Source organism: Elephantulus edwardii, unplaced genomic scaffold, assembly GCF_000299155.1.
Source record: "Elephantulus edwardii isolate Elephantulus edwardi_28Jun2011 unplaced genomic scaffold, EleEdw1.0 scaffold00189, whole genome shotgun sequence".
Taxonomy (NCBI): domain Eukaryota; kingdom Metazoa; phylum Chordata; class Mammalia; order Macroscelidea; family Macroscelididae; genus Elephantulus; species Elephantulus edwardii.
This window is the reverse complement of record NW_006399939.1, coordinates 2,742,969-2,768,824: the sequence shown is the minus strand read 5'-3', so window position 1 is coordinate 2,768,824 and position 25,856 is coordinate 2,742,969. Positions and strand designations below refer to the sequence as shown.

Here is a 25,856-nt window from a genome sequence, read left to right as displayed (position 1 = left end):
ACCCAATTTCGTTTCTCTGCTACTACTACATGAGGTGGGGAATTATAGCTGTTCTCTTGCCTCATGACAAGAAATGCAGATTCATGGAGCTTTGTTCAGGGCCTTAGAAGAGGCAAAAATCTTGGAGGACAGAAGGTTGACCTGCGCCTGGGCAACCACCAGGCAAACCACCCTTCCTCCCACCACACTCCATCACAATGAACCCATTTCCCTAAATATCGTCCTGACCTCCTCACTGTGGGGAGTGAAGCATGAAATGGAAGTTTCCGTCAACATTCCCAAGGCTAGTGGTGTGGAACTGTAGTTGTAGGGAGGAGAAAGAAAGGGGTGTGAAGACAGAGGATCCACCTTACCAGACAGAAAATGTCCCAGCTGTCAGGGGTGCATTGCACCAGCAGCCACTTTCTTCCTCTTGGGAGGGGAGCCTGGGCCCAGCCAGGTTGGCAGCAGCAGGGCTGCCTGAGTTTCCTTTCCAGATCCACGATCTGATAAAGCCCCAGAGACAAAGAGTGGCCGTGTGTGCTGGAGGAGGTCAGGGCAGTCGCTCTGCTCCACTTCTGCCTGGAGCTGGCCACCTCGCTGGGATGCAAGGGCTTCTGGGCACGTTTGGCCAAATCCTTCCCCTTTCATTCTGCTTAGCATTTTAAAGCAGGAAGGGGGTGGGGTGGGGGAAGAGGCCAATCTAAAAGGTACAGATTTCTCCATGGTTGCAGAGTTGGTTCTGGGTAGAGATGGGATCAATTCAGTCCCTCACCTAGAGGACACTTTCACCTGCCCACACCTGTCTCCCTCTTCCTACCCCACCCCCACACCACAATCCCAGAACCTCCTCTTGTAGACTTAGGCCTCTCTACAGCTCAGTTTCTCCTAAGTGGGGAGGCTGAAGGAGTCCTGGGGCCAGCATCATTGTAAAGGACCACAGATCTATAGACTCGGATCTGTTTCTCACAAAGCCCCTTACTCCTAATCGAAGATTTATCAGGACCCATGTCTTCATATTCATGTTACCTGCTCCCTCACATTTTACTCCCACAGTCTCTGTCCAGGATCTCAGGGAGGCACCCTCCTACCCTGCTCCAGCCTCAGGCTGGAAATGAGGAGCCAGGGTATTCGAGAGTCAAAGCTCGGATTCCTGTGTATCTGCCCCCCTCCTTCAAGTCCCCATCTCCTCCCAACTCCTAGATACACAAAGAGAGGCTCTCCGTTTCCATAGCAACCATTACCCCTGGCCTCCAGAAGCACAGAGTCGGACCCTCCTGGAAGGCCCCTTCTCCCAGAGAAAGGCATCCAGCCTCAAAGAGGAGTCTTGGGGTGTCAAGTTAGGCTGTCCATCCACATTCTCTTTGAGGCCTCTAAGGCCCTCAATTTTACAGCCAAAAGTTAGATGAAAGGCAACTGTCCGTGTCCCCAACTGACTTCACTTTCAACACATTGACAGAGCGCTTGGTAAGTGCTAGACCCTGCTTGGGCACTGTGACCAAATGGACAGAACTCGGTCTCCAAAGCAGCTTAATTCTCTAGGGTGATAAATAGTAAGCAGTAGATCAGATAGTGACTGGAGCCAGGAAGCAGATAAACACACGGATTCCAAGAAGGACAGTCAAGGCCAAGTTCCAGAGCAAGGAATCCTAAAGGGGCAAGAAGACCTTGTCTGCACGGTGGAAGAGGGCTTTCTAGTTACCCAGCGCAGCTATCGCAGAAAAAAACCCAAGTGATGGTTTCAACAAACAGAGATTTATTTTTTCTCGGTTTAGGAAGCTAGACATCTAAGAACAGGGTGCTGGCTCAAAGGGAAGGTCCTTGTTTTAAAAGGAGCTTCAGTTCCCTGGTGATCTTGATGTGATTTGACGTCTCTGTCGCCCCCTTCTCTGCTGGCTTCCCTGTCTAACCTAATCTGTTCTTTCTGTATCTTAAAGGTGACTTGGCTTAAAACACACCCTTACAAGGCTATCGAGTTTTACCACAACAAAGACTAGCCATTTCCAAAACGGATTATAATCACAGAGGTTGTTACTGTAATATACCTTCAGCTAAAATACTCACAGCTGACCCTCAGTAACGAACTGCCAAGATATATCTTGGAGAAAGTGAAGCCAGAATGCTCCTCGGAGGTAGAGGATGAAGCCTCCCCTCTCATACTAGCGCCAGGAGAAGCTATTTCTGGGACAGTGACATCATGCTTGGAAAGATGGAGGGTCAGTGAAGGAGATAGAGAACGCTAATAACATGGAGTGATACAGTGACTGCAGCAATGGGTTCAAGTGTGGCAGAGATGATGAGGACGGCACAGGCTAGGGCAAAGACCAGGTCTGTGTTCATAAGGTCGCTATGAGTCATATCTAATAACAACAACAACCACCACCATCAGTAAACAGCATGGGAGGAGACTGCCCATCTTTCTCCCGGACTCAAACTGCTGGCCTTTGACACCCAGATTCGAAGGCGTGCCTTGAGTTGGCGGCACAACTCCTAGCCTCTAAACCATCGGAGCTCCCTGTTCCACACGGGTGGGTAGGAATTAGAATTTCCAACATATGTTTTGGGGAGACACGGCCCAGCCCATAACAGAGGGGACACCTGTGACTGCAAAAGTTGAGGGTCAGAGAGGTCACTTTCACCCTCTGGGGAGAGGTCCCTGTGTCCTTAGCCAGCTGTGAAATTTAACTGAGAGGAAGCATGGCCAACCCTGAGCTCAGAGCCTGGCACAGAAGCAGCGCTCAGTCAGCCGTCGCTGTTCTGGTTCACGGTCCAAAGCTTCCACCAGCCCCTCTCCCGCCCCAGGGCAAGAGGTGACCCTCGGGCCTGCTCTAGAACGCGAGGGGCGAGGGCGCCGGGCCAGTCTCGACAAAGAAGAAGGATCCCCAGCTGCGCGGCCGGTTGTACACGTTAGGGGGGGGCCCTGGCTAGCTCCAGGCGACCTTCAAGGCTTCACAAGGCCTCTTTGTCCCGGCGGGCCACCTGGGCTGGGGGGCGGGGGCTCCAGGTGTTCCGCACGTCGGGAGGGCAGGTCCAGATTGGCCCCTCCTCCTGGCCCCTGAGCAGGTGCTCGCGACCCCTGCATTCCAGCCCCTCCCCCTCAGCCCCGGCCCTTTGATCCCAGCCTAGGGTCACGGGTCGGAGCTGGGAAGAGGGGGATGCGCTCGAGTGCAGGTTACGGGGACTGGGACGCCCCAGTAGTGGCTCCCCCCACCATCTAGGTGGGAGGCTCAGCCCAGACGGGGGTGTTGCCCGGTTCCTCCCGGGAGGGGGTGAGGCCCGCTGCTCAGGCGGGGCGGGGCCGGGCCCCGGGGTCTCCCCGCCCCTTCGGGCACAGCCCAGCGGAGGTGAAACCTGAGCCCAGGTCGGGGGCGGGGCTGCGACTGGCGGGCCGTCGCCTCGCCCCCTCCCCGCACCCCGAGGGCTGGCGCGGGCCGGGGCCGCAGGTGAGGGTGGCGGCGCAGCGCGGGCGCAGGGTCGTCGGGGCCTGCCGTCCAGGACGGATCTGGCCCGGCCGCCCCCCAGGCCCCCGGCGCCGGAGCCAGGGGAAGCGCTCGGGGCGTGGAGCCCCCTGCCGGTCGCCATGCTGCCCCGAGGGCGCCCCCGGGCACTGGGGGCCGCGGCGCTGCTGCTGCTGCTGCTGCTGCTGCTCGGCTTCTTCCTGTTCGGCGGGGACCTGGAGGGTGAGCGCCGAGCTCGGGGAGGGCGAGCGGGGGCCGCGGGGGTGCAGCGAGGGCCGCGGGGGCGCTGCCCTGCCCGCTAACGCCACGTGTCCCCCCCCAGATGGGCGGCCGCGGGGCCCTGCTGCGCTCGACGGAGACCTGCGCTGGGACCACAACCGCTCGGCCTGCGTCCCGCTGCGGTCGCTGCTGCGCAAATGCGAGGTAGGTGGGCGAGGACAGCGCGGACACCGCGCCCCCAGCCCCGCCAGCTGGGCTCAGCCTGGCCACTGTGGGAATGACAGCATCTGGCGGCTGCTTGGGCATTGACCAGCTGGAGAAGTGTCGCGACTGACCTCTCCTGCTTCAAGCCTTAGTTTCCCCAACTGTGAAATGAAGTGGGTGGGCCCCTGCCTCGCCGCCCGAGCAGCTAAATGACGCCTCACTCTGCTGGGGCACACGGACAGCTGCTGACTCCCGTGTCCACTCCCCAGCTTCTGCATGTGGCCGTCGTGTGTGCAGGCTATAACTCCAGCCGAGATGTTGTCACCCTGATGAAGTCCCTGCTATTCTACAGGTACGCCCAGGTTTCCGGGGAGGTTAGCCGGAGACAAGTCTCGTCCTTGCTTCCCCATCTGCAACGTGGGGACAGTTTCCTGTCTGTCCTTTGGGGGGGGTTGTGGATGGACAAGCTCTTCAGAAGAGGGTGCTGCTGGACCCCTCAGACCTTCTTCCCTGTCACCTCCAGGAAAAACCCGCTGCACCTCCACTTGGTGACGGACACAGTGGCCAGAAACATCCTGGAGACACTCTTCAACACGTGGATGGTGCCTGCCCTCCGGGTCAGCTTCTATGATGCCGACAGGTTCCAGGCACGAACCCCAACTCTCAGCTCTCCTCCTCCTTCCTGGGGGGGTAGGGGGTCAGAGCTGCATGGGACCTTCCCACCCCTTTCCATCACACTTGCTGAAACGTTGCTCCACTTGGGCTGTGCTTTCTCCCACTGACTCCCCCAAGTGTGTCCATGCTCACCCCATGGCCTGCCTTCACCCTGCAGCACCAGGTCTCCTGGATCCCCAACACGCACTACTCTGGCATCTATGGGCTCCTGAAGCTAGTGCTGCCTGACATCCTGCCCCCTGACCTGACCCGTGTCCTTGTCCTTGACACGGACGTCACCTTTGCCTCTGACATCGCTGAGCTCTGGGCATTCTTTGCTCATTTTTCTGGTGAGAGGGCTAGGGCCCCGCCCCAGCCAGCCCTCCTCCTTGACTGCCCGGCCCCCTCTGCGAGTCCTGTGACAGCCTGAGGCACTGTCCTTGGTCTTCCTTTCCCAGACAAGCAGGTGATTGGCCTCGTGGAGAACCAGAGTGACTGGTACCTGGGCAACCTCTGGAAGAACCACAAGCCCTGGCCGGCCCTGGGCCGGGGTTTTAACACAGGTGGGACAGTGGTGGGCACAAGTAAGATGGGTGGGCTTGCTTTAGGAGCTTCCTAATCCCTAAGAAAAATGTGAAAAATGCACCGGATGAACAGCCATGACTCCACATACTGCATGACTTTGGCCACACTGCTTGTTCCCCCCATGCCTCAGTTTCTCTCATCTGTTAAATGAGGGTGATTTTACCAACCTTAGGATCACTGGTTCCAAGATGCCAGCTTAAGTCCTTCCACTTCAGTCCCAAGAAGGGCAATGTACTCATGTCTGAAAGGGCAAAGAATACCAGTGTAAGTGAAAAAATAAAAGGAACATTCTGGAGAGCCATCAAGACCCCTCTCCACACCTCCTGCAGGCGTCATCCTTCTGCGGCTGGACCGGCTGCGGCAGATTGGCTGGATGCAGACGTGGAAGGTGATGACGAGGCGGCAGCTTCTCACCCTGTCCTCCACCTCTCTGGCTGACCAGGTCTGGGGGAGCCTTTGTGTGGGTGGTGGGGGCAGGTGGAGGGACAGACGTGTAACGGCCATCCCTGCCCAGGACATCTTCAACTCCATAATCAAGGAGGACCCCGGGCTGGTGCTGCTCCTGCCCTGCATCTGGAACGTGCAGCTGTCAGACCACACGCTGGCTGAGAACTGCTACTCTGAGGCATCCGACCTCAAGGTGAGCGGGGCCAGGTTGAGAGGGGAAGGCTGGGGGCTCACCACACCCCCTGCCCTACCGACACCCTCCTTGTTCCCAGGCAATCCACTGGAACTCACCAAAGAAACTTCGGGTGAAGAACAAGCACGCGGAATTCTTCCGCAACCTCCACCTGACCTTCCTGGAGTATGACGGCAACCTGTTGCGGAGGGAACTTTTCGGGTGCCCCAGCCAGCTGCCACCGCGGGCTGAGCAGGTGAGACGGTGCTCCTGCTCTGGGCTGCGGGAGGCCACTGCCTTGTCCTGGGGACACGTCCTCCTGCCTGAGCCCTGGTCTTCCTCCTCGCGCAGCTGCAGCGAACCCTGGCACAACTGGATGAGGACGATGCCTGCTTTGAGTTCCAGCAGCAGCGCCTCACCGTGCCCCGTGTGCACCTCACCTTCTTGCCCTTCGAACTGCCGTCACCCCAGCTCCATGATGTCACCCTGGTGGCCCAGCTCTCCATGGACCGGTGAGCACCCTTGCATGGGAACGGGGAGAGCTGTCACGCCTGAGGTGGTGGGAGCCCTGAAGCTGGAGACAAAGGATATGGTGGAAGGAGCTTGGGTGTGTCCATCAATAGCCATGGGACCATGGAACCCTAAGTCCCCATCAAGTTGATACTCACAGTTGACCCTACAGGACAGGGTAGAGCTGTATCACGGGATGCTCAAGGCTACAGATCTTTTTTTTTTTTTTTAAATTTTATTATTTTTGTGTGAGTGTACTGTCAAACCAGATCTGACTGGTACAGGAGATTGTTCCTCCTTCCCCGGCAGAGCATCTGGTGGATTCGAACCATGTGCCTCTGGGATTGTAGTTGCAGCTCCCCTAGGCTACAGATCTTAAGAGAAGCATTCCATCTCATCTTCTGCAGAGCGGCTGGTGGGTTCGAACCACCAACTTTGTAGTAGCTCAGCACTTAACCCACTGTACTCACAGGGCAAGTCTTACTATCTCTGGTCCTCTGCTACCTCTTCTGGATGAGAAAGCACCCACCTTGTAGAGTTGTTGCGAAGAGGAAGCCAGGCCTGGCTGTTCTGGTGCTTGGCAGACGGCCAGTCACCTGAGGGAGGGTGCCCGTAGCAGCTGGCTTTGGGGAAGGCTGCCTGCCCTCCCTAGGCTCCTGGGCGAGATGGGCTGAGCTGGGCTGACCACCCCCCTCGCCCCAGGCTGCAGATGCTGGAAGCCCTGTGCAGCCACTGGCCAGGACCCATGAGCTTGGCCTTGTACCTGACAGACGCAGAGGCCCAGCAGTTCCTGCGTTTCGTGGAGACCTCGGCGGTGCTCTCTGCCCGCCGCAATGTGGCCTACCACGTGGTGTACCGTGAGGGTCCCCTCTACCCTGTTAACCATCTTCGGAACGTGGCCTTGGCCCAGGCCCTCACGTCCCACGTCTTCCTCAGCGACATTGACTTCCTGCCTTGCTACTCCCTCTATCACGACCTCAGGTAGGCCTGGGGAGGAAGAGAGAGCGAGTGGGGTGGGTGTCGACGGGTGGGCTCACCCTGCTCCGGACCTCAGGAGTGGATGTCCCTGGGCCTTTCTGTAAAGTAGGGTATTTGAGTTTTTCTGGATGCCTTACAAAGCCGGTCTTGTACTGGACGGTGAGGTGTTCTGTGGAGGAGAGGCTCTGTGGCTGGTAACAAGCTCCAGACCCGCTGGCCCAGCGCAGGACGCTGCCTCCCCAGGGCTTCCATCAGTCCGCTGGAGCTGGGCGGGCAGCACAAGGTGGCGCTGGTGGTGCCAGCGTTCGAGAGCCCACACTACCGCCTCAACTTCCCGGCTTCCAAGTCTGAACTGCTCGCCCTGCTGGATGTAGGCTCGCTCTACACCTTCAGGTAGGAGACCCCTGCTCAGCTAGCTGTTCCCCACAGCGGCCCCCAAGACCCTCAGCTCCTCACCTTTCCCACGCCACAGGTCCCACGTGTGGCCCCAGGGTCATGCGCCCACAGACTATGCCCGATGGCGGGAGGCTAAGGTCCCATACCGAGTGCAGTGGGCAGCGGACTACGAGCCTTACGTGGTGGTGCCGAGGAACTGTCCCCACTATGACACCCGCTTTGTGGGCTTCGGCTGGAATAAGGTGGCCCACATTGTGGAGCTGGATGCACAGGTGAGGGGGGTACCTACTGGATGTTACAGGCGGGGGCTGCTGGCCAAAAGGTGGCTGTGGACCTGTGAGTCAGAAGTGACCTACTGCTGACTCTGCGGTGCCTTTTCAGAGGCACTAAAACCTACAGGAGGAGATGCCCATCTTTCTCCTATGGAGCAGATGGTGGATTCAAACTATATGCCTTTGAGTTAATGGTGCAATTTGTTACTAACTAGGCCACCAGAACTGAAAGGTAGGGAGTTCAAATCCACCATCAAAATGGGCAGTCTAGATCAACAGAGGTAAGTGGGTGGGTGCAGGAAACTCACTCCATCTCCTTGGGGTACAGCACCCCACAGAGGAGAGTCTTAGAAAATTCTGTTAGAGTGTTGGCAGAGAGTGCTAAACACTGGGCTGCTAACTGAAAGATTGGTGGTTCGAATCTACCAGCTGCAACAGGGAGAAAGAGGAAGTGATCTCATTTCTGAAAGATTTACAGCCTCAGTAACCCAGTGCAGTCAGGAGTCCACTATCCTTTGCTGGAGGGCCTGTTTTGGCTTGAGGGGATTTTGCCCAGCCCTCCTTCCCCCCCTGCCCCGCCCATAGGAGTATGAGTTCCTGGTGCTGCCTGAGGCCTTCATGATCCACATGCCCCACGCCCCAAGCCTTGACATCTCCCGCTTCCGCTCCAGCTCTGCCTACAGAGACTGCCTGCAGGCCCTCAAGGATGAATTCCACCAGGACCTGTCCCGCAGCTATGGGGCTGGCGCCCTCAAATACCTCACTGCCCTACAGCGGCCCCAGGACTCTACGTGACCTGCCTGGGGCTGTGCAACCCTACCTGCCTAGTCACACACACTGGACACAGGGGAGCAGCCTCTGCCCCCAACTGCTGCCATTATGTGCTATTTATTTAAGGTCTGTGGGACAGGCTGGGGGGCCTGTCCTGGGGTTCTCCCCGGCTGTTACTTGCCAACTGAGGTCTAGCCTCTGCCTACCGCAGCCAGTTTGGGGCTGGATCCCCATCTCAACTTGCTATACCTCCTTTTTATAATTAAAGTTTTAGAAAATTCCTCTGGTGTTGCTCTTGGGCTCAGGGCGCCTTGGCTTCAGTTATAGAAGGGCAGCAGCACGGAGTCATCCCTTCCACCCTCCCCTGCCGCAAACCCAAAACCAGGAGGCCGAAAGACTTTATTTGGCTTTATTTAGTAAAATGTTAAAATAAATAAATACAAATTGATCAGCTGCTCTGTACCCCCCCACCCCCTCAAAACAAAAACCAAACAAAACCAAAAAACTTTGAAGCACAAAACTCCAAATACAAGTTCTACCAAGACTGAAATCACAAAGGGCATGGACAAGAGACAGGGTTGGGGCTGGCTGACCCGCCCGCCCATCCTGCCCTGCCTGACTGGACCCTGGCTGAGGACGAACACTGGGCGGACGGCTTGGGGTCCGAAGGCTGCTGGGGTGAGGGTGGCATCCTCCAAGGACGAAAGGCTAAGTGAACAGGTGTCTAATGAAATCTGTGAGCCTGCCCTCCCTGGACCAGAAATATTTTTTAAGAGTTCTCACCCTGGCTCTCTGGAAGGGACTCCCTACTTAAGCTAGTGGGAAGGCCAGTAGGAAGTCTTCCCAGGGGCCCCCCACTCTTGGCAGAGGAGCTGACACTGGGGACAGGCTGTTAAGTCTGGGTGAGATTGAGATTCCTGTTTCCTGAAAAGGGTGCCCGGCTGAGACGGGTGGAGTGAGGCCCAGGCGGGTTTTACTCAGAGCTAAACTGCCTCATCCAACATGAACCTCATTTGGAGCCCCAGGGCCTGGAAATCTGCAACCTAAAAAACCTCCTTATTAAGCGCTTTCACTAGATGAGAGACCAGATCCTAAAAGGGAGTAAAGGGATAAACCACTTGGTATACCAGTGAGTTGGGGTGTAGGGATGTGGCCCCCAAGCAAAAGTATCAGAGAGACGGCTGCAGAGATGATGGCAACGTGGGCTCCCTTCCTCCTGGACAGCAGTGGAGGAAGGCGCTGGGCCCAAAGAGCTGTGAACAAACCCACCAGCACAGCCTGCTGGGCCAGAGCCAAGAAACTTCAGAGCGGGCCAAGCAGCAGGGCAGAGAGCAGCCCTGGAGGGAAAGTGGGCACTGGATGGTGCAGCCGGAGGGCACCAGTGGCAGAGTCACTGGTCCTAGAAGCCAGACCCACAGGGGGAGGCCCCAGAGGGGCAGCCCCAAGCTGGGTCTGTGCCAGGTACAACCAACAGGCTTGCCTCAAAGGGCCGGCTAAAGAGGAAACAGACTGGGTGAGCTCAGTGGAGGTGGGACAAGACTCGGCAGGCTCCACAAAGAAGAACCTGTAGGCAGCCAGAAGGAAGAGATGACAGAGACATGAGCTCACTGCTCACTGCCTCCAGAGCCTGCGGCTGATCCACTCTGACAAGGGGGACTCCACGGGAAGGGCCCTGAGGGCAGCTCTTCCCTGTCCCGGACTTGCTCCTCCTCCTCCAGCTGTCTCAAGGCTCTGGCTAGTATCAGAGATATCTGCTGTGCTGAGCTGCCACTGAGTCTATCTGACTCACAGCGACCCTTGGTCTTCAAGGCTGACCTGGGTACAGGTCACCACGCCTGTCCTCTCAGGGCACCTCTGGGAGGGGGAGTTCAAACCACCAATCTTCTGGCTGCTTTGCCCCCTGGGACTCCTGAGACACATCAGTAAAGAGAAGCTAAGCTCTGGGACTTGAGAAAGATCAGCGGAGGAATGAACTGGAGGCAACCAGAGGGAGGGTATCAGAGACAGAGGTGTGTCTCAAGTGGTCACCACCAACCTGGGCCTGGGAACGCAGGGAAGGAGCAGGAGACAGACAGTGGCCAGTGTTTTGTCTATGTAGTAAAAGTGATTTTGGATTTGAGGCCAGAACGTCTGAGTAGGGGTTAGGGTTGTAGGTTGTAATCTGTGCCACTAGTCAAGCACAAAATTGCTTCCCTCTGAACTTGGGGGAAGAACCCTTATCTTGACTAGTCCTAGCACAGCCAAAGTCGGACAGCACACGACACTGGTCAGCTCCTAGCCCCTCCTCACCTGAGAACCTAGAGCTGCTCTGCTTTTGCAAAGGCCTCTGACAGCATGCCAATTTCTTTCAAGAAAAGATATGTACTGTGTGCCCGCTCTATGGGCCCAGACAAGTCAATGGGAGAGCCCACAGGCAAGCGTGCAGCACAGAGCTGGGCTCTGAACCACTGCCAACTTCTCTTCCAACTCATCCAGGCCTCTGCCCAGGCACAGCACCTCGTGTCTGAATGGGTGAAGAGCTCCTCTCTGTCCCCTGCTCTAACTTGGCAGCTAGTGTCTTAGTTCTGTCTTGGAACATCAATGAGGCATGCTTTTCTCTACAAAGTACCTTTATTGCTCTTGTTTTAGGACCCACCTTTGTCTCTTGGGGCCTAAGTGGATGGAGAGGAAGTGAGTGGAATCTTCTCTGCGCCCCCTAGACTCCCCCACTGCTGGGGTGAGGAGCAGACTTGGGAGAGCTGCTGTAGGAGAGCCGGGAGCATCCAGGCCAAGCACCGGGCAAAGGCCTCCCACAGGGGTGTACGTCTGACACAGTGCATTTCCCACCAGGCAAGATGTCAGAAATGACCTGAGCCTTTCAGAACTGGTCTTCTACAAAGGAAAATGGCCATAACACACAACAGATCAAGCAAAGGCAAACAGATTCCAGCCTAGGCTCACCCAGGAAGCTTGTGGGTGGACAGAGTGGAGTGAATTCCATCTCTGCTGACAGGCAGAGAAAGCGGCTGGAGATTCTGACCTCCTACAAAGGCAAGATGGACACACAGGCCATGCTGGGGCTTTGTCTCAGAAGACACCCTGTCCCCTCAAGACACCTTGCTCCTCCCTTTGTTCTTTCTAAGCACCATGGGCTGCTGCAAGTAGCCTGCCCCTGCCCCCCCCCCCAAGGCCAGGGTGCACAGGGCACCCCTGAGCGTCATTGCCACTTGTCTTCAGGCTGTCCCCAGGCACTCAGAATGCTGGTGACTGAAAGACCGAGAGCAGCACCAAAGGAAGAGATCTGGTCTAAGCACCAGCCTTTCTGCTCTAGCAGAACCTATGGGGCTGAGGAGCCAACGGGCAGGGCTCTGATACCATCTGCACTCCTTCCGGACAGGAGACAAGAACCCTGCACCTGGACGAGAGGACAGTCCTTTCTGCATGGGGGGCTGCGGCCCTCTTGGCAGGACACAAACCATGGAGTCAAGCCCACCAGTCTTGAGACACAAACACAGCAAAATGGCATCATGATCAGCAGGTTCTGTGCTAAAAAATTATAACTACACAGCATTTTCTCCAGTTCTGACACCTTTTTAATAGAAATCACTGTTTTTAGGAAACAAATAGCACTTTTGTAATTTTTTTTTACAATGTTTCTTACCTTGATCTTAATTTTTAAGTAACACTAGGAAGACCTCAATAGCTTTTATTTTCCTTTTTTAATTTAAAAAAAAGTTGTTGTTGTTTTTTTTCCCCCCAGATACAAAGATTTTTGCCCTTGCATAAAAAAACAGTGCCCCAAACGATGACACAGGACTCACGAAGACTCACTGACCTCACTGACACTAGGACGCTACACTACCATGCAAGGTCTCCGCTACCCTCGACTGGACTGTCAGCCTGAAGAACAGCTTTTCTATTCCTTAGTTTAGTTTTTGTTACCAAAAAGTAAAAGAACAACAAAATAAAATTCTGTTTTGAGAAAAATGAACAAAAACAAAAATAAAAAAATAATTAAAAAAAAAAGCGGAAAGAAACGTCTCCATTCAATTCACACACACCTGGGTCGCGTGCTGCTTCGCTCGGGACCTTCTCTGCATATAAATATAGAAAAGGGATGGAGCTTGTTTTCAAGTAAAATCACTGATCCACCTTTTTTCCTTCCTCGACACACACACCCTTCTTTTCCTCCCTGGGCGGCAGCCCTGCTCTGCTTGTTCTTGGAGAGGGAAGGGGACCGGTGGGCCAGCCCGCAGGACACGCCACTCCAGCAAAGGGAAGGGGCGGTGGGGCAAGGCTTCAGAGTGGGGGGGCCCACGGCGGGGAGTGGCGAGCTCTGGGAGGAGACTGAGTGGCTATTCCTGGGGTGCGTCTCTCCTAGCACTCTGCCCCACTCCAGACAATATTAAATACTGCTTATTTGATATACTTTCCCACCCCAAGCCCCTCCCGCTCCCTCCCCAGACCTCTCGTGGGCACTGGGGTTGGTTAAATCTTGATTTCCGTTTTTGGTTTTATAGTAGTGAACGTTTAGAAACAGGAAAGCCCACACACTCTTTGGACTTGTCTTCTCTACCTAAACAAACGGCTCAGCAAACAAGGATCTGAAACCTGCTCTCCTCCCTCCGCCCGTCCCTGCTCCCACCCAACAAAACAAAAACAAACCCATGGTGGCTGTGGAGGCTGCTGCAGGCACACACTGGTGTATAATAGAGAGAGTAAATATATTATTTCACTTGGCATGGTGCTGGCAAAGAACCTCCAGCTGGCACTATTTCATGTAACATGGTCCAATCTTTGCATGTACACACAGAATAAGAAGGATCAATTGGCAAACTCTGGTGCCACCTGGCACAAGCATCTTCTCTCTCTCTGGAACCAAAGAACCAAAAGAATTCTGTACTCTCCAGAAGAAATCTGGCTTTGCTTGTCTAGAGTCTTCAGAATCTCGCTCCTCCGCGCCGCCGGGATCCGTGGCTTCCAGCGAGGGGCTCTGTTATTTAGTCTCTTCCCCTGGGTTACAGTTCGCTGTGCAGCACTGGGAGGAGGGGGACGGGGCCGGTGTGGAGGTGGTGGCGTTGGCAGGGGGAGTGTAGTCCGGGCCGTTGGAGATGGCCCCCACAGTGGCCTCAGAGTCTACGGGTTTGGAGAGGTCGATGCCATGGATGAGGCGGATCAGCTGTTTTACCTTCTCCAGGGAGCTGTGCATTTCCTTCTGCCGGGCCAGGATGGTGTTCTTCATCTCCATGCATTTCTGCAGCAAAGAAGAAGGGCAATGACCTGCCTGTGAGGCTGCGAGCCCCGTGGGAGGGGCCGCCTCTTGCTCCCTGGGCAAAAGGATTTCTCTGTGATCCACACTGCCCAAGACGGGAGGAGGCCCAAACACAAGGACAGTGTCAAGTGAGTGCCTCATGTGAGGACGTAAAAGACCGAGTTCTCATTACCACTGTGATGTGCTGCTGAGTCAGGAGTGACTCCCTGCTGACCCGCCAGCAGGGTTTTAGGGGTAGGTAAACTGCACGTGAGGAGACTGCCTGTCTTGCAGTCTGAGGATCTGAGCCATGTGCCCTTGCAATTGTACCACTAAGTTACCACAGTCAACTACAATACCGAAGTAATGAAATACTACTACTAATAATGAAATAGGTTCCTGCAGCGGACATCCAGACAGTTTGGGCAGGTTCTGGTGGGCTTCTGCCTGATGCTAATGAGCAGAAATGAGAGCCCCTCTGCACGGTGAAAGGCCTTGTTCCCGGGGCTCCCGACCTTGCCGCTCTCTTCTATCAGGGAATAGGGCCCTGGCTGCTCACACCCACAGGCTCTGGGCATGAACAGGTACAGGGAAGAGCTGAAAGGACGACAATCAACTGCCACCAAGTCCAACTCACTCCAGCAAGGGGGACAGACTCAACCCAAATGAAAATGTGCTTCTACCCTTGAGCCTGTGAGCTGCTTCTGCTGCTAATACACCTGGAAAGGCTGGGCTGGATGCTTGTCTCTAGAACCCCTTCCTCAGACTGGTCAGAAAACCAGGATGGCAGGGAAGATCCTCCTGGGAAGGGAAGGGGGAGATTCCCACAGATGGATCCACCAGGTCAGATACCTGACACCCAGCCACCTGAGGGGACCTAACGGGCAGCAACCCAGCCTCAGGCAAGGCTCTTCACTCCTCCCAAGCACCATCAGTGGAGCAAGTAGGTGGAGGCAGAGGCTGCTACTGTATCCAAATTAGGAACAGTTTGTGGCAACCACTTTCTTTCTTCAACCTGGAGGCTGAAACTGCTCTCCCAGATCAAAGCAAGAGGATGTTTCAGAGTCTGGAAAAGTACCACTGGCCACTGATTTCAAGATCCACCTCTAAATGGAAGGCCACACCTCTAAAACTGTGGCCTTCGGGAGCCACCAGTCCTGCTACATCATACACCAGCAGTCACCAAGTCAGTTCCAGCACTCGATGATCCGTCTGTGCAGGCACACCACCAGCGACCCAGGGCTGGCTTCCAGCGCTGTGTTTCAGTTAGTGTCGAGCACTTAACCATGGGTAGCACCCAGAGACAGTCCTGAAAAGCTCTGTGTTTGTGTTACTGAAGGTGTGAGGTGTACTTACACTTATGGAATTGCTGAGCTGTTTCACTTTCTGCTCTAGCTGTTCTCGTTCTTGTTTTAAATCTGAACTCCACTTAAGTAACTTCTGTTTCTCTTCTTCTTTTGCTGAGAGGAAGAAAGAAAAAAAAAAAGGAATATTTTCTAACAATAAAACACACACAGAGGTTGGAGCCTGATTCCACTGACACTACTCTTTTCCTCCTGAAGAAAACACCTCACTTTAAATTTCCATGTGAAAACAAAACACATACTACCTTGCATCAAGCAAAAACAAAACCCTAAAAGCAGGCTTTTTTTTCTCATTTTTTTATTAATTTAGTTTATTTTTCATTTCAATGAACATCTACAGAGATTTTGGAATTCCATTCATTCATTGTTGCACCCTTCTCCCCGCACAAACCCCTCCCCCCCCCGCCCCGTTTGCTCCTCTCCTTGAAAAGCAAAAGAAAAACTCCCTCATTGGTACAAGAGCTTATGATACAACGAAAGGTATGAAAATTAACAGAAGTGAGAATCCAGAAATAAATTTCTGTATCTATGGACAACTGATGTTTGACAAAGAAATGAAATCGATCAAGTGGGGAAAAGATAGCCTCTTTGACAAATGGTTCTAGTAAAAGTGGATGTCAATTTGCAGAACACTGAAATAAGACCCATATCTCATACCATATAAAAAAGACCAACTCAAGATGGATTAAGAACCTTGGGATAGATCAAAAAGGCAAAAAACTAGGGCAAACTTGGAAGCCCTACTATGTCCAAATAGATGATCAAAAATAATGGAGATGATTGAGACCTCCTAAAAAGGAAATTGCTACGTGCATCAAAAATAATGGAGAATGTGTAATTAGCAGAGGATAAACTAGATTACTGAGTCCTCCTAAAAATCAAATCATTACGTGCCTCAAAAGACTTCTCCAAAAGAAGTAAAAAGATACATCTGAAAGACTTACCTCAAAAATATATAGAAAATTCCAACCCCCCCAAAAAATACGACCAAAAAAACCCCATTTACAAAATGGGCAGAGGACATGAATAGACACTGAACAGACATGAATAGAATGTCAAAGAAGACATTCAGATGGCAACAAACACACAAAGAAATGCTCAACACCTTGAGTTATTAGAGTCACAAAAAGAAAACCAATGAGGTGCCATCTCATTCAAGCAAAACCAGCAATGTTTAGTAAGACGTCAAACAGCAAACGTTGGCGAGGGTGTGGAAAGCCTGCAACTCTATCACCAGTAGGAATGTAAAATTGTGCGACCACCACAGAAAGTAGCCTGGCACTTCCTAGAAAGTTGGAAATAGAAATATTTGATCCAGTAATCCTATCATGAGATATATATCCCCTCCAAATGAGAGCTGTAACACAAACTGATATTCTCATATCCATATTTACTGTAACATTATTTATATTTTTATGGTATTATTTAGAAAAAGAAAAAGATATACTGCATTGGGAAAATCTCCTGTCAAGGACCTCCGCAAAATGCTAAAGAGCAAGGATATAAGCAAGGGTATAAGATTAAGGTGCACCTGATCCAAGCCATTGTATTTTCAACTGCTTTGTATGCATCTGAAAGCTGAACGATGAATAAAGAAGCTCAAAGAAATGATGCCTTTGAATTGCGGTATTGGAGAAGAGTACTGAATACCCCATGGACTTCAGAAAGCACAAACAAATCTGTCTTGGAGGAAATAAAACCAGAGTGCTCCTCAGACAGAGAGATGGTGACACTTCATGTCACACATTTTGGATATGTTGTCAGGAGGGTCCACTCTTTGGAACAAAAACACCCTGCTGGGAAGGACAGAGGATCATAAGAAGAGAGGAAGACTTTTGACAGGATGGACTGACACAGTGACTGGAACAATGGCCTGACGCACATCAGAGATGATGATGATGGCACCAGGGCGAGGCTGAGCTCTGTTGTTCATGGGCTGCTGTGAGTCACAGTTGACTCAACAGCACCTAACATGACACTATACCATCTATAATAGGGAAGAGTTGGAAACAACCATCAGTGGACAGAATGGCTATAGAAATGGTGGTATGTTCACACAATGAAGTATTGTGCACCACTAAAAAGTAACCTAGAATTTGTGAAATACTGCATATAATGGATGAAAACAGAACAAATTATGCTAAATGGCATAACCCTGTCATAAAAGGATAATTAAAGTAAAAAACTGGAATAATAAAGGCTAAGGTAAGGTTTATACACAGGTAGAATCAATCTTAGAAGTTTAAAAAGGATGAGAAAGGAGGAGAGCAAAATAATCCAGTAAGTGTATTGATCTAATGTAGTCACACACCCTACACATCCTCCCATTTATTCAGAAATCATTCCTTTCAAGCACTTAACCAGCACAGAGTAAGGTGTAGACCTGTGAAATAATAAACAGGGAGGGGGAAAAAGAACTTCACAGGAGCAAAGAAGTATCCTCCTCCCTCTTTCTAGCCTTTAAATACTTCACGTACAGTAGATAATAAAACTTAAAATCACAAGGGACAAAGAACTTAAAAAGAGAAAAGAAGAGAGAGAGAGAAAAAAAAGAGTCTGGGTAATTATTTACCTGCTTTGTAGGCAATATAGGAATGAACAATTGCCAAAGTTCCAGGCCATGGAATTGCTTCTTCCTTCTTCAGCATCTGAAAAAATTCCAGAATTGTACTTTGACAAGAGATAGAAACACAGCTCCCTTTTGTACACAGCAAGCAGGAGTGTCTATGGCTACCAGCAGACAAAATGGGAGGGCTGCGTGCCTGTGTTTAAAATCCCAGCCTATGGTTTCTGAACTACAAACTTCTAGGTATCAGACTGGGAGGTGAGGCTCAAGACAGAAAGAGCCAAGGCACATGGACTTGTCTGAGAAGCCCATATATACCACATGACCCCAACATCACCTAACAGTCACAAGCACTGACAGTGGAGCTACAAGGCGGCATAAGACAGGTACTTCGTCCCTGTTCTAATGGGCTGCTGGTCTCAAGTCTAGCTTTATGAGTTCCTCAAAGGCAGCTTATCCAAAGAAATGGACTATCAGTTCTAAATACTAAGATATAATCCACATTGTCTAGAAAATCATCAGAGGGTCACAAAGACGGGGCAGGATGGCAGCACAGCAGTCTCTCTATGGTGTCCCAGAGGCAGGAGGTACCAAGAATAAAAGGGAAAACCTACAATTCTCTCTAGTCATGGGCTGGATCCACAGCCTGCAAAGCCTACTGAGCTTATTTATTTTTTAAAATTTAGCCTACTTCCAAATAAGACTCGAGATGGTGGATAGAAATTAAAAAAACTGTGAATGCAGAGTTAAGACAAGGAGATTAGAAATCAAGCAGTGGCAGAAGGATAGTTAATGCTGCCTCTATAGGACTAAGAAATATCAGACAGAAATTCAAGGTTAGCTTTCTGAGCCTGTTGCCAACAGAGGCTGAAATGAAATGCCTGTTATTTAACTTAATCAAGCCAGTATTTTCCTTTTAAAGGTTTTATTCTCAAATAGTTTCAAAACCATATAATCGGTCTGGTCCATTTTTAGAAAATGAGCCAGAAAGTCCTAGAGGCCTTTCAGGATTCAGTTAAAGAGAAAAGTCATTTCAAATAAAGGAAGCATCCCGGGTCTTCCCACCTCTCCGTGGAGTCATGGCCTGCAGACAGGACAGTGAACCTCTGAGGGAACGAACGCTGTGCCACTGATGGGGAAGGTGTGTCTAAAGGAAGAGCTATGGGAGACAGGAGAGACCCCAACCATCCCCCCCCAGTAAAAAGGAAATGGAAAGTCATCAAGCCACGTCCTTCCTTCACTCCAGTTCCCCCATGTCCCCCCACTGTACCTGGTCCTGACATCTGGGACAGATCCACATGCCCTTGGGAATCGTTTTCAGAGGAGGGTCTAAGCAGTCCAGGTGATACACACGAGAACACGTGTCACACATCAGCAGCTGGCCACTCTTTCGGCAAACACTGCAAAAATCCTCATGGATATCACCCTATGAAATGGGGAAAAAAAGGTGAGAGAAAAGGACAGAAAAGGCAAAGGTCCAATGTTCTTATGCACTGAAAAGTTTCAGGACAAGCAGCTGCTATGACAAAGCCCCCAGGAATTACCAAAAGCACAGCCCACACCCATTCCACACGGGCTCCTAAGGTGGGGACAGTTTACAGAAAGCTCTAGAGACACACAGAGGGGGAAAAAGAACTTTACTGGTGAGAGTTCTGTGTTTATTATATTTTAGTAGAGCTCAGCTCATGAGTTAGAAAGAATAAAGATACCTAGATCTATCCATTAAAATCTGTCAGGATGTGATGCTTCTTCTTACCTCTATTTTGAGGGGGATTAGAAGTATTGGGAAAGAAGGTGAAAAAAAAATGTAGTTTTATTAACCTCTGTGTTTGCTCAGGGGGGAGAAGAGAAGGAAAGTTCAAATGGGAGATTGAGTCAGTAAGTCAGGTTCAAATTAAACTTCCATGAGCTTTCTAATATGAAGAATTTAAAGTCAAAGCAGCAGCCGACACTGTTCTCTTAAATCAGTATTTGGGCATTTGCTGTTCAATGGACTATCTATTCTGAGAGGCTTTATTGTTCCCACAAAATAGTTCAAGAAATGGAAAGTAAGACAAGGGCCCTGTCCAGTCCAGCACCTGCCCCTTCTCTGATCTGAGTGATGGTTACGCTCAGGGAAGTTGTCTGGGGCTCTGGGAACAAGGGCACCATCAGGAAGAATGCAGAACCATTCAATATCAGGAGAGGAGCAGAAAGGAAACGTGCCTTTAAAGAATCTTTTCAGTTAGCCAATCTCCCAGTCTGTTCTCAGAATAGAATTAATGCTACTAATGAGGAAACTGAGGGACAGGAAGACTATGCAGAAGGTCAGCACCGCCACCTTCAAGTTAGATCCCTCTCACTTCAGGTTTCTAGGCTAGTCCGCCAGGTTTAACACAGGTATTTTTCACAGGAAGTAAGCACAGAGCAATGCTCTATATATGTTCTTCATTTCCATCATACAATTCCGCCCCCCCCCCGCCCCCCCCGCAATAACCTATCTTCATGAGCCTACAGTTTCTCTCTAAAGGAAAGAAAATTTTCTCTATAACTCACTGGCTTGTCTGGGAGCCCAGAAAATGGGCTGCAAACAGTTTTAAGACACACTGACAGTGTGCATGGATTTTAATCTTTCCTAATAAGGAATTGTTACCTCTGGCAGTAGGGGGGAAAAAAAGATAAAGAAAAAGACAGTACGTAAGACAAACATTACATGAGAATACAGCCTAACAATGTAACTTCGAGGCTGCATCCCCAGATGAACGGTCTTTCTTCATCCTTATAATTCTGTGTGAGTGGGGTGGCTTTTCTCCCTGACAGGGCTTGTCTGCAGCTAATTTCCATGTGTGTCTTTATAAAGTGTTATAAGCATGTTATGGTCCAGAGACTATTCTACATAAACCATAAATAGAGGTTATTAGTGATGAAGTAAATGAGACTAACAGGATATTTTATTCAGAGGGATTTTTAAGGTAAATGGAGTTTTGCTTACTTTCCATTGCTTAAGGAAAACATTAAGAAACTGAATGTAAAGAATACATAAAATAAAGGTTAAATAATCTTTTCTTAAAATGAAGACGACTTCCCGCTCTATTTATATATCCTATAGTAGAAGTTCTCAATCTTTTTTAGTGTCAGGACCCCTTTATAGTCTTGAATTAAATGAAGATTCAGAAAGCTTTTGTTTATTATAGCTATTGATATTTACTGTACTGTAATATTCAAAGCCCAGGAACACACAGATGCATATAGTTCACTGACTGAAAGAACAATGCCATCACTACACATCATGCAGTTTCTGAGAAACTCCACTGCTTTTGAGACTGAAGATGCAGAAAAAGTCTTTTAGCATTATTATGAGAATAGTTATAATTTCATCGATCTTCAGAAGGGGTCTTAGGGACCACCCCAAGGCAGATCACATGTTGAGAACTGCTGCACACAGAAATGAATAAAAAATGCCAAGACTTCTAATCCATACAGAATTGGTCCTTTGCCTAAAATGAGCAGAGGAAGTTCCATGGAGGTCATGAACCAAGTCCAGTGGTTTATGCTTCAGTGACTGGTGAAATTTTTACCAAAAGTAAAGGATGACTATCTATAATTCCTTGTTAGAAACAGGACTCACATTTTCTGGACATACCCTGGCTCTACCAATAGCAATGCAGTCACTTGTTAAACAATTTTTTACAATTATGTCAACATGTCTTTTCTTCTCTTAAGAATAATGATAGTGGCAACAAGGTCCATCCTGAGGATTGGTGTCTGGCTGGGTCTTGTATTACCCACTCCTTTTAGATGGTTATTGATCCCCAGGAAATGCTGCCTCTCGACTGTTATTGTTTAATTAATGTTGCTGGGGCTCACGCTCCCTAGCAGCAAACAGACAGAGCTCTGTGTGTTGATTTTAATCACTGCTACCATCATGAGACTGTAAAAGTAGAAGTCAATTATCTTAAAAAGAAAGAAACAACTAAATCCATTCCGTTGGGTTTAACTTAGATTATGGACATATTTACTGGTTTGAGAAAAGGTTTTTTCACTTTCAGATTTCTGGAAAAAACCAGTGACTGTGTGTTAAGATGAAATTTGACATAAGTTTGTAATTTGTGACTTGATCTGATTGGATCCTTTGAGTCCAATTTCTGGAAGAAAATCATAAACTAACTCTCAACTAAAAAAAAAAACACCAAACCACAAAAACCAAAACCAAACCTCAGAAAATCCCACACAAACTTGTGAAGAGACTCAGAAGCAGAGTCACAAACCCATCTGTCCACAGCGTATGCACCTAAGGCTAGAAGGAGAGAGAGAAGACTCCACCAAGATGCCACAGGCTCGCAATCCCCGAAGGAAACTGGGGAACTCTGGTGCCAGGCAGCACGAAGACTCCTGGTATTCATAAGGAGGACAGTTGGAGTTAGAGAATGTTGAGCTTTGAATGTTCCTGTGGCATTGTTTTGCTCTTCGGAGAAAAGCTAGGCTGTTATTTGAGTTCTGAGAACTTCCAGGTCTAGGGACATTTTGTCTGAAGATGGGCAAACACAAGCTATGTAAGCCACAAGAAGTGGGAGAGATGCAAAAGGAAACTCTCTGCTTCCCTTCTCAAGCCCATTCTCCTTGTGAACTTCCATATCTCAGTAAAGAGTAACTTCATCCTTCTAGTGCTTTAGGCCCCAAACACGAGATTTAACTTTTTTCTTTTCCTCACATTCCCTTATCCTATCTATCCCACTGGCTCTTCACAATACATTCTGATCCAGTCATTTTTCTCCATCTCTACTTTGGTCCGGCAGAGCATCATCAATTGTTTCTCTGCCAGAGATGACTGCTACAGCCTCCTAACTGGGCTCTCCAATCTCCTTTCACACGTCACAGAGTTATACTTTCAAAGTCCAACCTGATTTAGCAAACAACTTAGAAATAACAGATCTGATGCAGAATCATCAACAGATGCAAATACTACTGGATAACAGTTTGTTGAGAAGCTGGGTATTGATAGAGTCTGAGCCAATCTCCACAGAGGAAAAAGGGCATCTTTGCAAGAGGAGATATTTGGTGGAAACTATCAAGTGATGAAAATGAACATGACCTACGATGGTACCATCTGACATCGTGTGCCTCCAGTTGTGATGAACTGGGACACCCCTCATCACTTACTTAACACTCCTGAAAAAGGAATCTTGAGTCTATTCTCAAGCAAACCACCATAAAATCCAAATGGACGGACACACTACACAGCAAATGATTTATCTCAGAAAGTGCTAATGCTGTGGAAGACAAAGAAAGTTAGAGAAATGGTTCCTGCGCTGTCCATCCGCTCAAGAATAATATCCTTCTCCAAGCACTGGTCCCCTCTGGCCAGGTGTCCCACTGTATCATAATATCAGTGTTAACTTTCCTCAATCTACTTAGTGCATTGTAGTATATAAAAGAATGTCCCTGTTCCTAGGGGGCAGATGCTAAGTCCTTAACTGAAGATTCATGGTGTTTGCAACTTATCCTCAACTGGTTCATGAACAGAGAGAGTGTGTGTATGTATGTAGCCATGTGTGTACACATGTTCATGGGGGGAGTGGGAAGAAAATACCGCAACAGATCAATCACTGGTGAATTTAATAGATTCTTGGTACTGTTATGGCAACTTCTCTGTAGGCTTGCATTTTTTCCAAATAAAAAGTTCTTAAAAGAATTGTTATTCCTCTGCTAAAAGCCCCCAGTGGTTTGCTATCTCGCTCAGGGTAGAAGCCACAGGTCCTGTACAGGTGGCTCTGCCGCCACTGTCACTTCTTCCACCACTCTCGCCTTCTCGCTCGGCCCCGGACATGCTGTGTCAGTGGGTCCTTGTGCTTTGTGTCCAGCACACAGTACAACCTCAGGGCTCCTCACTGCTGTTCTGCCTGTATGAACCTCTTTCCTCAGATTGTCTCCTGGTTTGCTCCTTCACCTATCAGAGGAGCTCTCTCTCATCACTCTGCAGAAAACAGAAACCTCACATCACAGCAGGTCCCCTTGTCACTACCTGGCACATCTGTCCATCTGCTCCTCCTCAGCCTCTGCCATGGTGCACGTGCTCCGTGAGGGCTGAGTCCCTGCACTGTCACCTATCTAGGAATGGAGTTTGTTCAGCAGAAAATTGCTCAAGTACCAGGTGAGTAAATGACTATCCCCTGCTTCACAAATGCTCACTCAAAGCTTGGAGTATTACTAATCCACACTCCTCAAATTCTACACTAAGGTCTTGATATTTGACACTTTTCCAGGAACCTGATTCAGACTGTCTGATCAACTCTGCTGAATAAAACTACATTACAACTTGCAATTCTAAAATACTACACAAAGCAGGAAACAAGCATTGCTTGTTCACAGCCCTATCCTTTAACACTGATACAGAACTTGTATACCTCTCAATCAGATGAGCTGAACGACTCACACTACCCCATTATGAGAATTTATTCACAGTAGCTCAAATTCAGACTGTGAAAACTCTAAATTTCTGGTGTTGTATCCAATATGAGTCTCAAGTTCACAGGACCTGGGATTCCAGAATAAATCTGCCTTCCATGACACATGAAATGTTCTGCAGGGGCTATTACTGTGCCAGGGTCGGTCGAGAAGATGAGAGGTGGCAAGGAGACAATATATGGTAACGATTTTCCCCAGTTTGAGCTCTCAGAAAGAGAGTGCGCTTTTCCCAGGTTACTTACGTCTGTGGAGGTGGGGCTGGGCAGGGACACAGGCTGAACAGGTGCAGGGAAAGTGAATGTGGTCTCTGTCTTTTCATTTTCAGGGGAGTCAGGATGACTGGATGGGGGGGATGTTGGGGTAAGGGCTCCAAACCCCAGCACTGCATTGTATTTTGGAGGACGACCTATATACCAAGAGAAGGGAACAAAAGGGGAAAGGGGGGGAGGGGAAGAGAGGGGGAAAATGATCTTACATACCTTTGGCCAGTGTTCCTCATTGGCTAGCATGGAAAAGGAAGTGAGGTAGCAGACAGAAGGTTAATACACCAGTCCCCAAGAGAGGAAGAGAAGCAAAGATTTAAATGTCATTAGAAACAGCTACATGAATCTCAAAAGCAGCGAGGGTGAGACGACAGAAGGTGCTGGATTAGGTTAAAGGACCTCGCCTGGGGAGGATTATGGGGGAGTTCTTGGGCTATTCAGATTTGGGATTTCTAGCTAGAAAAGCAATACACCAAAGCCAAAGGAAGTAAAGATCGAGGAGGATAAGAATCCTATTATTCACAATCACCATTTGCAAAGGGTTGGGTTTTTTTTTTTATAATATTTTATAATCCTGACATTTCTTTTTACAATAATATTAATGTTTCTCAGTTTCCACTAACAGATTTATTTCGGATCTCTGCTTTTTCTTCTCTCTTCCTGTCTACATTTTGGTCATTTTACAGCTTGTGAAGTTAGAGGGGCAAAACACGAAGACATGACTCAAGTTCATTATTCTTGCCACTCACTGGTAAGCAAGTAAAGCTCTGATCTGAGAAGACCCAAAACGAAAAGCTCCACCGACGCTCCGAGCCGACATCGCGGGCAGGCACGCTGGCTTTAGACCTTCCTCAACCAACAGAGAACTGTCTTCCCTTTCACAAAGTAGACTATGATCCAAGACCTGCACTGTCCCGAAGACTGAGGAGAAGCACTGCCATAAGCAACTGAGAGACTTGGTTTAAAAGCAAAAGCATTTGGAAACCAAGCCTCAGGGCTACAGAGGATCTAGGAATGAACCCTAAGATGTGCAGCAAATCTAAATTGACTACCTTTGCCTTTCACATACCTAAGAAATCAGAGCCTTTGTCTTATAAGGGTTAAGTCCAGTTTCTAAACTGTAAGTAATCCAAAGTGCATATCCAATACATCAAGGGTAAACAAAAAACCCCACCAGACTGCCTACAGTATGGTAAATAGTATATAGGATATTATAATTTGTATCAGAATTATGCACAAGAGCATGAGTCTGCCAGACAGTACACAAATGTTACGTATTTGTGTTAAACTGGCAAAGTCTACTGAACAAAGACAGATTTACTGGGTTCCTTCTTCTGTGGAGTT

General features: G+C 49.7%; 2 protein-coding genes across 2 annotated transcripts in view; one reads left to right on the top strand and one right to left on the bottom strand.

The window, feature by feature from the left end:
• Window positions 1-3,559: 3,559 nt before the first annotated feature.
• On the top strand, window positions 3,560-8,669 carry GYLTL1B (glycosyltransferase-like 1B). The gene is made up of 14 exons (XM_006896768.1): window positions 3,560-3,719; window positions 3,751-3,860; window positions 4,130-4,212; window positions 4,384-4,507; window positions 4,693-4,864; window positions 4,973-5,077; window positions 5,429-5,541; window positions 5,614-5,739; window positions 5,819-5,974; window positions 6,070-6,230; window positions 6,931-7,209; window positions 7,450-7,599; window positions 7,679-7,874; window positions 8,460-8,669. Exons 1-14 carry the CDS (start codon window positions 3,560-3,562, stop codon window positions 8,667-8,669), a joined length of 2,145 nt encoding a protein of 714 aa, XP_006896830.1.
• Window positions 8,670-12,194: 3,525 nt separating this feature from the next.
• PHF21A (PHD finger protein 21A) overlaps window positions 12,195-25,856 on the bottom strand; it is a 268,128-nt gene continuing 254,466 nt past the window's right edge. The window contains exons 14-18 of the mRNA XM_006896738.1: window positions 24,729-24,751; window positions 19,076-19,231; window positions 17,812-17,887; window positions 15,232-15,335; window positions 12,195-13,878 (exon numbers count right to left, since the gene is read on the bottom strand). Of these exons, the coding sequence (XP_006896800.1) occupies window positions 13,621-13,878; window positions 15,232-15,335; window positions 17,812-17,887; window positions 19,076-19,231; window positions 24,729-24,751 (617 nt within the window). The 3' untranslated portion in view covers window positions 12,195-13,620. The remainder of the gene's footprint in view (window positions 13,879-15,231; window positions 15,336-17,811; window positions 17,888-19,075; window positions 19,232-24,728; window positions 24,752-25,856) is intronic.